The following is a 13,876-nucleotide window of genomic DNA, read 5'->3' as shown; positions in this document are numbered from 1 at the left end:
GCTCAGTGTGAGAAGCTCTTTCTGTGGAATAAATTGCTATCATTTATACGAAGATGGTATCTGTTCTTTCGGGAACAGATACCCACTCATGACTGTGCAGCTTGTGTAGATTAAAAATCTACGGTCGCAGGTTCGAATCCTGCCTCGGGCATGGATGTGTGTGATGTCCTTAGGTTAGTTAGGTTTAATTAGTTATATGTTGTAGGGGACTGATGACCTCACAAGTTAAGTCCCATAGTGCTCAGAGCAGCAGAGTGACACATTGGCGATATTCTACGCCCCATTAGCCCACTGCCCGTCTTTGCGCTTGCCAAAACCTACGTCGGCCAGCAAGTTCGCTGGATCCCTCCCCAAGCGGGAACGATAGCATCTTCATATAGTCAAAGGCTACCCGGCCATTGACCTTCTTTTGTGCCAATGCGCACGCTTTGCCCGCGCTCTTGCGGGACTCGTCAGCTTAGTCTGGCGCGAGTAATGGGTGAATGGGCAAATATCCATTACGAACACTACGAATGTAGGTTGTGGACAGTTGGGAATGTGGGTCTCACGGGGAGCGTGCAAGGAATAAGTCCCTGCAGTCGAAATGTCCTCTGTGCCCTCGGAGGGTCAGATAGATAAGTGCGTCTACCATGTAAGCAGGAGATCTCAGGTTCGAGTCCTGGTCGGGATACACATTTTCAGCTGTCCCCTTTGATGTATATCAGCAACATCTGTCGGCAGCTAAGGGTTTCGATTTAATTATCATGTTATCATTTATGTGCCTGTACATATACAGAACATCAGCACTACTCGAATAATTTCTCCGTGATGCGTCTTTTTGGATATATGTAAGGATAGGATTCACAGTATGTGTGGAATGTTTTGAAAGTGAGAATTACATCTTATGTGGCACTGCCGTAAAGGTACCTGTCGGAGATTGGAAAATACAGAAAAAAAAGATCACCAATTCTAGAATGGTAATTGGTATTTTTATTAGCACTCTTGTTTCAAGTTTTACATTACTTTCTCAACTGAGAAGGACGACTGAACGGAACTGCAGATGGTGGGAAGCAATGTATTAAAGCTGTATCTGCCCCTCCACATATCATTTATACATGTGAGGTGCGGGTTCACAGATTTTGGTTGATAAAGTCTATGAAAGCAGACACTCTGGTGAAGACGGAAGGGGCGCCGGGATATCCGCACGACGGGCTAACTACCCCCCAGGACCCCACACCGATCACAATGCCATTCTGCGCCAGGGGTCCGCCTGAGTCACCCTGAAACACAGATACGAGATATGAAGGGTGAAGCTGTAATATCTCATTATTTCTAGAAAAATAAAGCCCACCTGACTTCGAAAAGTGTTACAGCTAAGATTGTGGTGAACATAAGATAGGCGAATAAAAACGTATGCGAGTATACTCAATTTCATAGTCATTAGATGAATGCAAAATGAAGATAAGTTTTCTAGTATCTCTAGATCAGAGTTACTAAGTTAGAATACAGACGACATATTCTGGACCAACCGCGTAGAAATATTGCAAGCATCTACTTACACTGCAGACGGAGATGCCATCAAATAGCGGTCCTGTGCAGACCATGGTATCTGTAAGCGGATTGTCTCCAAACTCAAGGTCATCTATGTTTTGTCTGCATGTCTCGTAGTCGATGATGGTGACGTTGACAGTCTGCAGAATATCAGGGGTGGTGGCCGTCTCTGTTGCACCCCAGCCAGACATGACCGCCGCAGATCCTCCTACAAAAACGGAATCGTAGTCGTGGCAGACACAACGCTATGTCCTAATGAAGACGAAGTCAATCGAGGTTGTTCGTCGTGTTGGTGGGAGTGTTTACACGTAACTAATTTAATAATTGCAGACTTACTGGCATTCTCTTCTGTACCGATAATATTGGAGACTGTTGTACCTTATAGGGTAGTGTACCTAGGAAGACATGACATATCACGGTTGGTGTTCCAATTTAGTGATCACATAAGGAAATGTGAGTTGTGACGGAACAGTCATTTCTACAATAGAACAAGTAATATTCGCAAATTAACTAAATTTCATCAATGTGTTAACAATTATACGTATCTTGAAAACAGAAACTTGTGCAGGTTTCCAATAACTTCAGTTTCATAATGTACTTCACTTTTAAAAGGGTTGGATAATATTTCACTTAATTTGATTTCCCCTACTGATTACTGGTGTCTAGTGGACCAATAATTTAAAATTTATGCCTTTAAATGCAGTAATGAAAAAAATTTCCCTATAGCTGTACTTTTAAATTTCAATAGAATGTTTATTCCTGCATACAGGGATTGGTCAGAAATACGAAAACACCGCTAGAAAGACATTCTTCAACGTAAATAGACTTTTTTTTTACACTAATCGTACCTGAGCAATGTCCTTATTACGTTGCGAAGTCATGATCTGAAAAATGTTACAAGTTGCTGTGAGTGAATTGTTTCTGAGCTAAGTAAATTGTTGGTGCTCTATTGTGGGTGCTTCCGTAAATAAGGAATCCGAAGTGTCTGCTCTTTCAAGGGGCACTTTATGGAAGATTAGTACCTCATAAAGGGAAAGACAAAAAAAACATCATCACTAAGTGACAGCACGGATGAAAGTGTGTGTTGAGTAATCGTGACACATCGTTACTGAAGAGGTTTGCGGTGAAAAACAACAGAACGGTAGCTACAAAAGTCACTGCATAACTAAATGTCGAAAGCTGTCAGCACCAAAACAACACAGAGGGAGCTTCATAATCAGGGAACTGCAGAGCGCATTGAAATTCGAAAACCACTTACCAGTGATGCAAATGTCCATAACAGGAAATTGTGGTGCTGAAGCCATAACACCAGCACTATAGAGCAGTTGAAGGAAGTAATTTGGTCGGTTGACTCTCGTTTCACCTTGTTTCCATCTTCTGCCCGAGTTTACGTCGCAGGAGTGAAGCTTGGCGTGCGGCCCCGGATCGAATCCGCCCGGCGGATTAACGACGAGGGCCGGTGTGCTGGCCAGCCTGGATGTGGTTTTTAGGCGGTTTTCCACATCCCGCTAGGTGAATGCCACGCTAGTTCCTACGTTCCGCCTGTCACAGGCGTCGCAGACATTCGAAACACGTTCGCACTATTTCACGATCTACACTAGATGCAGACAGCTGGGGTACAGTGATTCCATCCCTGTGGGGCACAGGGTGGCGGCAGGAAGGGCATCCGGCCACCCCTAAAACTAACCTTGCAAAATCCGTTCTGACCACGCCGAACCTGTGATTGCTACGAGACTATGGCGTAAGCGAAAGAAAGAAAACGAAAGAAGTGAAGCTTGGCGTAGGTTCAGTGAGATCTGGTCAGCCGTGTCCCGGTATTCCGTCAGCCCCAATGGTTGCTCTTGAAGGTCTCATTGCGCCAAGGACTGTATGACCATTTTGTTCGATGAGGTCTATCTTATGGTACAACGTTTGTTTCGCAATTGTGACACTGCGTTCCAAGATGACAGGGTGGCTGTTCACGCAGCTCTTATAGACAAGGACAGCATTTTCGAGGACGAGGACGAACCGTCGCATCTCACCAGGCCATCAGTCGCCAGGTCTAAATATTATTGATCTCTGTTGTCTACTTTGCAGCAAACTTGCCCTTGTTTTTCTGGAAGAATGGTATATGATTCCCTTGAAAAAATTAATTTTTTTTTTGGGGGGGGGGGGGTTGATGAGGCACGCAATGAATCCCTCTCCTGTGCCAACGTCTTGATCTCAGGGTAGCACTTGCAACCTACGTTCTTAGTTAATTGCTGGATGCATTTCAATCTATATCTTCCCCTACAGTTTTTGTTTTTACCCTCTGCATCACCCTCTAGTACCGTGGAAGTCATTCCCTCATGTCTTAACAGATGTCTTACCAGCCTGTCCCTTTTCAGTGTTTCCCACATATTACTTTCCTCTCCGATTCTGTACAGAACCTCCTCATTCCTTATCTTACCAGTCCACTTAATTATCAACATTCGCCTGTAGCACCACATCTGAAATGCTCCGATTCTCTTCTGTTCCGGTTTTGCCAAAATCCATGTTTCACTACCATACAATGCTCTGCTCCAGACGTATATTATCAGAAATTTCTTCCTGAAATTAAGTCCTAAGTTTGATACCAGTAGACTTCTCTTGGACAGGAATGCCCTTCTTGCCATTGCTAGCCTGCTTTTGATGTCCTCCATGTCCGTCCTTAATTGGTTATTTTGCTACTTCATGACCGTCAATCCTCATGTTAAGTTTCTCGCTATTCTCATTTCTGCTACTTCTCATTACTTTCGTCTTCCTTCGATTTACTCTCAGTCCATATTCTGTACTCATTAGATTGTTCATTCAGTTCAGCAGGCCACGTAATTCTTCTTGACTTTTAGTCAGGATACCGATGGCATGGCCGAATCGTATCACTGATGTCCTTTCACCTTGAATTTTAATTCCATGGCTGAATTATTTCCATGAATGCTTCCTCGATGTACAAATTGAACAGTAGGGGGGAAAGACTGCATCCCTGTCTTACACTATTTTTAATCGGAGAGCTTCGTTTTTGATCTTTCACTCTTATTATTCGCTCTTGGCTCTTGTACATTTTGTACCGTCTCTCCGTATAGCTTACCCCCATTTTTCTCAGAATTTCGAACATCTTGCACCATTTTACATTGTCGAACGCTTTTTCCAGGTCGACAAATACTATGAACATGTCTTGATTTTTCCTTAGACTTGCTTGAAAACAATACAGGACCTTTAATTATCCAGTACATTATTTTCACTGCCAACGGTTTCTTTACACCGTAAGATGGTGATGTGTTGTGTTTTCGGAGTTTAAAATTTTTACCCACCCCTGTATGTGACTATGTTGTACCTTGTAACATGTTTCCAAATTTGGAAGAATCTTGCCTTTTTGGAGTAACTTCTGTAATTTCGGAAAATGACAGCAGCACACCGATTGAATGCCATTACTTATGTAATTGCAGTAAGGAAATGTACGAGCATCTAACTTCTATTACAGGCTTCTTTAATGACGAAAGTCTGGAAAATGTTAGAAGGTACTATATTCTCCCTTACTTCAGTTTTCATTTCCAGGGACTCTCATAGCACAGTTAATAAATATTCTGAACTTAAGCTGAAAACATCGTTCTGATAGTGAAGCAACAGCTACGGTTCTTATTTTACATACCTTCAGGGAGTGAATCAGCGATGGGCAAGCCGATGATTTGGACGTAATCGTCCAGAGTGAGTGGGGATTGCAGCTTGAAGACGGCGATGTCGCTTGGAGCTACGACGGTTCCGCTAAAGGAGAAACAAATCATTTTCTGCAAGCACTGGTATATGTTAGCTGCTTTCTCAAGTGTGTAAAAGTGATATATCAATCGGAATTTTTTTTCAAACACGGGTTTACTATTAGAAATATCACAGACAAAAATCATCACACGATTTGATATGACTATACTTCTGAAACTTTTAAATATATAGAATGAATTTTGTTTTTTGATGAACGGCAAACACAAATTTTTTTTTTCGCAGCTTTTCATAGGGTTTCAATATTCCCTCCTTGAGATACAAGGATATGTCAACGCAATATTCAGATGGTTCCCACACGGTGGTGGGTATGTCTGGAGATACAGCTTCCACAGCTGCTGTTATGCGTTGTCTCAGTTCATTCATTGTTGCTAATAGAGGCACATAAAGAGAGCCTTTTATAAGCCAACACGAGAAACAGTCACATACAGTAGGGTCCGATGACCTTGGAGACCAGTAATGTAAAGCTGAATCATTTGGTCCAGTGCGACAGATCCATAGTTCAGTAATCGTTTGATTTAAAAATTCCGGCACTTCCAGGTGCCAGTGCGGCGGTGCCCAATCCTGTTGGTAAATGGAGTCGTTCTAGTCAGTCTCCAAGTGTGGGTAAAGGAAGTTCTCAAGCATATGGAGATACGTGCTTACTGCAACAGTGTTCTCGGCAAAGAATAGAGAACCATACACCTTTCCCCGTGAAACTGCACAAAACAACATTAAATTTTGGAGAGTCCCTCTCATGTTGTACAACTTCATGTGGTTGTTCGGTACAAATGGTTCAAATGGCTCTGAGCACTATGGGACTCAACTGCTGAGGTCATCAGTCCCCTAGAACTTAGAACTAGTTAAACCTAACTAACCTAAGGACATCAGAAACATCCATGCCCGAGGCAGGATTCGAACCTGCGACCGTAGCGGTCTTGCGGTTCCAGACTGCAGCGCCGTTAACCGCACGGCCACTTCGGCCGGCGGTTGTTCGGTACCCCATACTTTCACATTATAACGGTTCACCTTCCCATTAAATAGAATGTTGCCTCGTCGCTAAACACTAAGTGTGGAAGAAAACTGTAATGCTCCATCTCGCCAAGAACGAAATTACGGAACTCCACGGGGTGTTATTTGTCTCCTGCGGACTCCTTTTGAAACTACGGCGGTTGCGTTCTACGTCTGTGTCAGGAACTCGGTGACGGCCGGGACATTTGCCTTTACACAAATAACCTGTTACTCGGAATTGCTCATGCCATCGTCTAATGCTGTGTGCTGTAAGAGGATGCACGCCATACCTAGTACGAAAGTCAAGCTGATCGATTATTACTGACCTGTACTGCGCAAAACGTAGAACCAAAACGCTTTCTGCTGTCCATTTTTGCTAGAACTGAAGTGGGCGTACACTGATGCTACCTAGCGGGAACCATGTAAAGCTCGAGAGTTAGCTCTTTCCAACAGTACGTTGTTCATGTACACATCTCAAATAACATAAGTTATGGTTGAGGTTGTGCTGCTGGCAAAGTCCTATGAGCCATGTGTCACTTTTGTTGGTGAATTACTATGCGGGACAATTTCCATCTGTTTTCGTGTGCATTTTTTCACTGCCGATCTGTACATCAAAATCACTCATAAGAAGTTAGATGTCATCCTTGGGGACTTTGGACAATGCTTTGTCAGGGGTTGACCAGAATTTATCTGCGGACTGTGGGTCACTCTCGTTGTTCTGGTTAGTGGGGACGTGTGTATTGATCAGTGCGTAGTTTTTGTTGGCGCGCTGAACACGCAAGGTCATCAGTCGGTTGTTTACTGGTGTGACCTCTCTGATGGAGTCGAGTATGGTATTATGGACCACGAAGGCCATCCCCAACAGTGGAGCGCCTTTGGCAACTTCCCTATCGGTTTTGCTCCTAAAGATGCGGTACTTGCCTTAGTCTGTGGTGCCTTCGTGTCTCTTGCAGTGGGAGGATCAGTCTCTTCTAATGGATCAAATGGCTCTGAGCACTATGGGACTTAACTTCTGAGGTCATCAGCCCCCAACAACTTAGAACTATTTAAACCTAACTAACATAAGGACATCACACACATCCATGCTCGAAGCATTGTTCGAACCTGCGACCGTAGCGGTCACTCAGTTCCAGACTGTAGCGCCTAGAAGCGCTCGGCCACGCCGGCCGGCAGTATCTTCTACCTATAGAGTTCTGTCACTAGGTTGTGCAGCTTTCCAGGCAGTATGACAGTGTTGATGTTACCGGTGCCTATGTAAGTTGGTGTCTTGTGTGGGAGTTTCCCAGAGAACTCCGACTTTCTCTGTGGTCGTGGAATTCCGGGTCCCCCAGAAAACCCGAGTGCCCGGTTGCCGCCTGTCGACGGGAGGATTGGTTACCACCTGGGGTATTGGTATTATTACTTACACGAGTCATGATTGCTTGTAAGCATTTGTGTCCAGTGGTCACCCAACTGGTTTGTCAGTTCTGAAGCATGCATTGCCACCGTACTCACTGAGTGAACAGCCGCTGACCATTCGCCAGTGGCTAGGACTGCAGACGCGCCTTGGGTTTCATACGTATACTCCGTTAGTCTTCTCCACTGTAGATGCCGTTGAGGTCTTCACTGTAACCCAGGCAAGTGGCCCTATAACAGGGTACTACCATCCGGAACTAGATGGATCCTGGTTTTTTAACGAGGTTGATACTCCCACTACTACCTCCTCATCATTTGCGAGATGAGGCCCCTGGCTTGCGACCGGCTATGGCAGAGTTCACGACGTTATTATTATTATTAATTTTATACTTATTATATTTATACTAGTGTACCTACATTTGTGTCAAATGTAATGTCTAGTCTGTGGAGCGCTGCACAAGTTGGAATGATACATACCGTAGAAACATGAAAATGAGGACCCATTTCCAAAACTTTAGAGAATATATTGTGAGCAGGCTGTTTAGGTTTTTATGTTGGTAACGCCATGTAGCGCTCTGTGTGAGGTTCACTGACTGTGCTGTGTGCAGCCTGTGGCTAGTTTGCGTTGTTGGAATTTGCTATTGTAGTGTTGGGCAGTTGGCTGTTACCAGCGCGTAGCGTTGCGTAGTTGGAGGTGAGCCGCCAGCAGTGGTGGATGTCGGAAGAGAGATGGCGGAGTTTTGAGAGCGGATGATCTGGACGTGTGTCCATCAGAGACAGTAAATTTGTAATACTGGATGTCATGAACTGATATATATGTTACAACTTTTGAACACTATTAAGTTAAATACATTGTTTGCTCTTTATCAAAATCATTCATTTGCTAACTATGCCTATCAGTAGTTAGTGACTTCAGTAGTTAGAATCTTTTATTTAGGTGGCAGTATTGGCGCTCGCTGTACTGCAGTAACTCGAGTACCGAAGATTTTTGTGAGGTAAGTGATTCATGAAGGGTGTAGGTTATTGTTAGTCAGGGCCATTCTTTTGTAGGGATTATTGAAAGTCAGATTGCGTTACGCCAAAAATATTGTGTGCCAGTTTAGTGATGATCAGAATAAGTAAAGAGAGAAACGTCTGAGTACGTTCAGTTTTGCTCAGCTGTTTGAATATAAGATAACGTAAGGGGTTTACTAGCACAGTAATTCACTAATTTTTCTAAATGGACGTTCCATATGTCGACCCTTAACCGAGGATACCTCACTGGAATCTTCTGATTTTTTCTTGTAGTTTGTGTAATTAGTGTAGCTATTGTTTATTGCTAGCTCGTAATTATAGAGAGAATTTCCTTTGTAGTTGTAGTTTTTCATTCTTGTACAGTAAAACAGTTGTGGCATGCATGTAGATTTGCACCAAGTATTTCGCAGCTGCGCTTGCTATTAACGAGATATTATTTTCAATGCTATGTTAATGTTTTTTCTTATTTTGTTCTTCAACTTGTGCTTTTCTGTGTTATCGTGTGAAATATTGTGACAATAATGGCGTGTGAAAAACGTAATACTAGGCTCCAAAGTAAACTGAGAAATGACAGTGAAGACGAAAGCAGTGTGTTAGCGCCACCGAGTAATGAATTAACTAGTGTTCAAAGTAGTAATTTGGTAATTGTGCATAGGGAAATGGAGCAGGCTGCAAATAATGGTGTAGACAGTGAAACAATTAGTGAACAGGGAAGCATTATCGATCGATGGGTCGGCAACAGCTCGCCTCAGGAATCCGAAATGACAGGACACAATCTTGATAGTTATTAGACATTTCTTATCTTTACTGTAATATTTTTTCTGCTTGAGCTTTGTCATGTTTAGGTATAACTTATAGCATTTGCTGTTGTTGTTTGCCAGGCATAGTTCTACTGAATTTTACATTGTATTAAACCAGTTTTACTACTGATTTATTTTTGTTTTTGCTGCACATTGGTTCATATTAGTGGTAATGTTGCATCTGCTTTGCTAATTTAGGTATACTGCTGCTTGCTTTGCCAGTTTGCATTTTTTTGTCATTGCTGTTTGTGTTAGTTTGTTGTGTGTTGCTGCATTGCCTCGTCCCTTAGTATATATATCTGAGCTCTGTAGATTTAAGTTACTTAAGATGGGGTAGGCTATATAAGAGAACGAGTTGTGATGAATTGGAAGAAATGCATTCAGAAGGTATAAGGAAATGGTTTGGCCAAAAAAGTTGTGTACAGAGGAGAATAACTATTTTCAAAGAGGATATGAATAGAATACAGAAAGCATGCTTGGATAGGATTTTTTTTTGTGGAAACAAATGTTGAAATAAGAGAAAAGATCTATGGAATGAAGTTTTGGGTTGGACTGCAGTACCAGACGTCTCACTGAAAACAAACCCTGTCCTTTCCTTTTATTTTATTCCGCTATGTGTTTGTGTACCCTTGTGTATTTGTGTTTTTCCTGTCTTTATGTGTTTAGCTAATAAAATTTATGTTGTTGAATTTTTCTAATACTAAGCTACATTCACTATGATGAGGAATACTGTTGCCCTGAAATATAATTTGCATTAATAATATGTTGTTTACTTTGTAAAGATGTTTAGACATTATTTTCGAAAGCTATTCTGATCTTTGATGTATTTACTTATGTCATAATTCCTGTAACACTGATGTACATGTTTATTTCTATTCTTTTGTAAAGCCTGTATTACTACAAATGTTATCTGTATTATTATGTTCCTTAATGATGTATTTTGTACCTTTGTAATTGTATTATCATGTTATAAAATTGTAATTGACACCAGTTCATCAAATTAAGTTACATTTCACTGCACACGTTTCTGTTGGTCTTAGTATATGCGCAATATATGAGAAGTTGGGACTGCTAGTGTTTTCATGTGTGTTAATAATTCAGAAAGGGACTGGTTAACAGCATTGCTGGTTCTAAGGACAATTCCAATAACTTTGTTAGTGTACAAGTGGTGGTTTATGGACTTGCTATATAGTATAAGACTCTTCGATGGTGATTGTGCACCTGCATAGTCGCAACAGATGGCTGCTGCCCATCTCTACAAGGACTACAGTGGGTGTGCATCTTTGACAGCCCACCAGTACTATAATTTCTACAAGGACTGCAGTGGGTCTGCACCTCTGGTGGCCCACCAGTACCGTAATCTCTAACAGGACTACAGTGGTCTGCTCTGTGATGACCTACCTACCAATATTCTTCAAAACTTCGACTGACTCTGCTGTGGATTTGCTCTGTTGTGGCCCATTACCTGTCTGCATGTCCAGAGTCAGCAGTGTCTTTCCGTTGGAAGTACAACACTACTTCTTCAAGACTGCATGGAAATCCACTACTTTCGTGTGCATTTTCTTTTACTGCTCAGACTTTGAGAAAAACACAGCAATTTTACTGTTATGAACGATCAGGACTGTCTTTATGGCTTTTGATCAACAGTGTATCAATAAGTGTGTGCATTTGATGTCTTTGTTATTGTAACTATGAATTTGTTTTTCAAATCTGCATTGGCCATTGCCCAAAACAATTTGTAAAATTTTTTTGGGGAGCATGGGGGCTATGTAAGAAGGCTGTTTAGGTTTTTATGTTGGTAACGCCATGTAGCGCTCTGTATGAGGTTCACTGACTGTGCTGTGTGCAGTCCGTGGCTGGTTTGCATTGTTGGAATTTGCTATTGTAGTGTTGGGCAGTTGGCTGTTAGCAGGCCGTAGCGATGCTCAGTTGGGGGTGAGCCGCCAGCAGTGGTGGATGTGGGAAGAGAGGTGGCTGGAGTTTTGAGAGCGGATGATCTGGACGTGTGTCCATCAGAGGCAGTAAATATGTAATACTGGATGTCATGAACTGATATATATATATTATGACTTTTGAACACTATTAAGGTAAATACATTGCTTGTTCTTTATCAAAATCTTTCATTTTCTAACTATGCCTATCAGTGGTTAGTGACTTCAGTAGTTAGAATCTTTTATTTAGGTGGCAGTATTGGCGCTCGCTGTATTGCAGTAGTTCGAGTACCGAAGATTTTTGTGAGGTAAGTGATTCATGAAGGGTATAGGTTACTGTTAGTCAGGGCCATTCTTTTGTAGGGATTATTGAAAGTCAGATTGCGTTGCGCCAAAAATATTGTGTGTCAGTTTAGTGATGATCAGAATAAGTAGAGAGAGAAACGTCTGAGTACGTTCAGTTTTGCTCAGCTGTTTGAATACCAAAAAACGTAAGGGGTTTACCAGCACAGTAATTCACTAATTTTTCTAAGGGAACGATTCAATATGGTTTCTCAGGTTTCTTTTTTTTTTTCTTTTTAAGTCTTCCGACTGGTTTGATGCGGCCCGCCACGAGTTCCGCTCTGCGAAAACCTCATCATCTAAGAGTAGTTCTTGCAACCTACATCCTCAATTACTTGCCGGATGTATTCCAATCTCTGTTTTTTTCCACAGTTTTTAGCCTCTACTGCTCCCTCTAGTACCATGGAAGTCATTCCCTCATGTCTTCTTCTTGTCAGTGTTTGCAGCCTAGGTAGCAGAATTCCTTACCTTCGTCTAATTCATCTAATTACGTTTCTCACCATTCTCATTTCTCTATTTCTCATTAGTTCCTTTTTCTCTGATTTGCTTTGAATCCATATTCTGTACTCATTAGAATGTTCATTCCATTCTCAGTCGCCACATTAATAGTAAATGATTCATTGGATATTGTTCTTCTGCACAGGCTAAATAAATCTCTTGTTAGAATTACGTTGGAAAGAAATAAAAAAGCAGTGCCAACAGCGAGACACGCCACTTATAAAACTAACCTGTTCGTCACTCGGCCGCGGGCTCCTTGAAGCTAGCGACCGCAAAAACAACACAATGACGCCAAAAGTTACGAAGTTGACTTTCTTTTACAAAAACGTTGATACCGCTACGGTCGCAGGTTCGAATCCTGTCACGGGCATGGATGTGTGTGATGTCCTTAGGTTAGTTAGATTTAATTAGTTCTAAGTTCTAGGCGAATGATGACCTGAGAAGTTAAGTCGCATAGTGCTCAGAGCCATTTGAACCACTTTTAAGTCCTTATCGCGCCCTACATCCACTGTTAACCGTCGCAGTACGCGAGGGTGGGATACTTCCCTCCTATCTTTAGAAAATATTGTACTCTGATCAGTTATTTTATGTATTAATAATCTGACAAAAGTGTTTAGTGTTTTTAATGCATTCTTCTACTAGTAATAGATGAATCTTTACGCAAACAAACTATATTCCGTATTTTCAGATTCAGTACATTTTTTACATATCAGTATCTCGTTAAAAAGTATGTTGTGATCAGAAGTCAACAGAAGTGAAAACGAAGTATGCTTTTTTCTTAAACTTCCTTTTAGGATGGGCCCAAAGTTCCCACACGCTCTGTTCTACACGTTATTGAAAGTGTGCTAATATTACTAAGAGTGTGCTGAAAGGTATTTTCATCTTCTGGACACTATTAAAACTTCAGTACCCCTTCAAAATGTAAGTTGTTAACGTATGTGGACAACATTTCACGAAGTTTTGAAAAAAATTTTAGCGTGGACGTAAAGTATACCCATCCGCTTAGATGTCCGTTATGAAGAGTGCGTTTGTATTGTTGGGCTCAAAATAAATCATATCGGTGCGAGAAATTTCGTACATTCCTCTTGTAAGTAGAACAAGATTGTTCATTTCAGTGAAGCTATAATTACTTCATGTGACTAAAGACAATCGAGATTTATGGAAAAATATTCATAATTCCTGAAATGTGAAAGTAACGTAATTTTACCACCGAACTTTCAGAGAGAGCGGTCAGATAGCGTACTCACCCTGGGTAGTCAGGATGCACGATCTGCTCCGAGACTCGGATCTCCTGCTCGCTGCCCTCGCTGGTGCTCAGGTCGTTCTCTCCAGCCACAGCCTGTCAACACGTTACACCGTCTACCAGATAACGGTTTTATGTCACTGAGTGTGGATAAGGTGCATATGTGCGATGCTTGCCGTATGAACTCTTATTCATCTATAAATGACATAAAATCATTGTACGATTCCACGATCATTATCATTAATCAATTCACAAAGGCTGTTCGTTTATTAAGGTCCGATCAGTCGAGAACTGGAAACCAAGGTAAAAATCAATAAATGTTTTATTTGCGACAGTTAGCTCCACGTTCCAGACAGTCGCCGCTC

The 13,876-nt window shown here is 41.8% G+C and overlaps 1 protein-coding gene across 1 annotated transcript; it reads right to left on the bottom strand.

The window, feature by feature from the left end:
* Window positions 1-1,109: 1,109 nt before the first annotated feature.
* On the bottom strand, window positions 1,110-1,721 carry LOC124776068 (trypsin-7-like). The gene is made up of 2 exons (XM_047250911.1): window positions 1,539-1,721; window positions 1,110-1,259 (listed from the first exon to the last, which is right to left on the bottom strand). Exons 1-2 carry the CDS (start codon window positions 1,719-1,721, stop codon window positions 1,110-1,112), a joined length of 333 nt encoding a protein of 110 aa, XP_047106867.1.
* Window positions 1,722-13,876: the final 12,155 nt, after the last annotated feature.

The sequence above is a fragment of the Schistocerca piceifrons genome, chromosome 2, assembly GCF_021461385.2.
Source record: "Schistocerca piceifrons isolate TAMUIC-IGC-003096 chromosome 2, iqSchPice1.1, whole genome shotgun sequence".
Classification (NCBI taxonomy): Eukaryota; Metazoa; Arthropoda; class Insecta; order Orthoptera; family Acrididae; genus Schistocerca; species Schistocerca piceifrons.
Note: the sequence above shows the minus strand (reverse complement) of the source record. Positions and strands in the feature narration are given on the sequence as shown.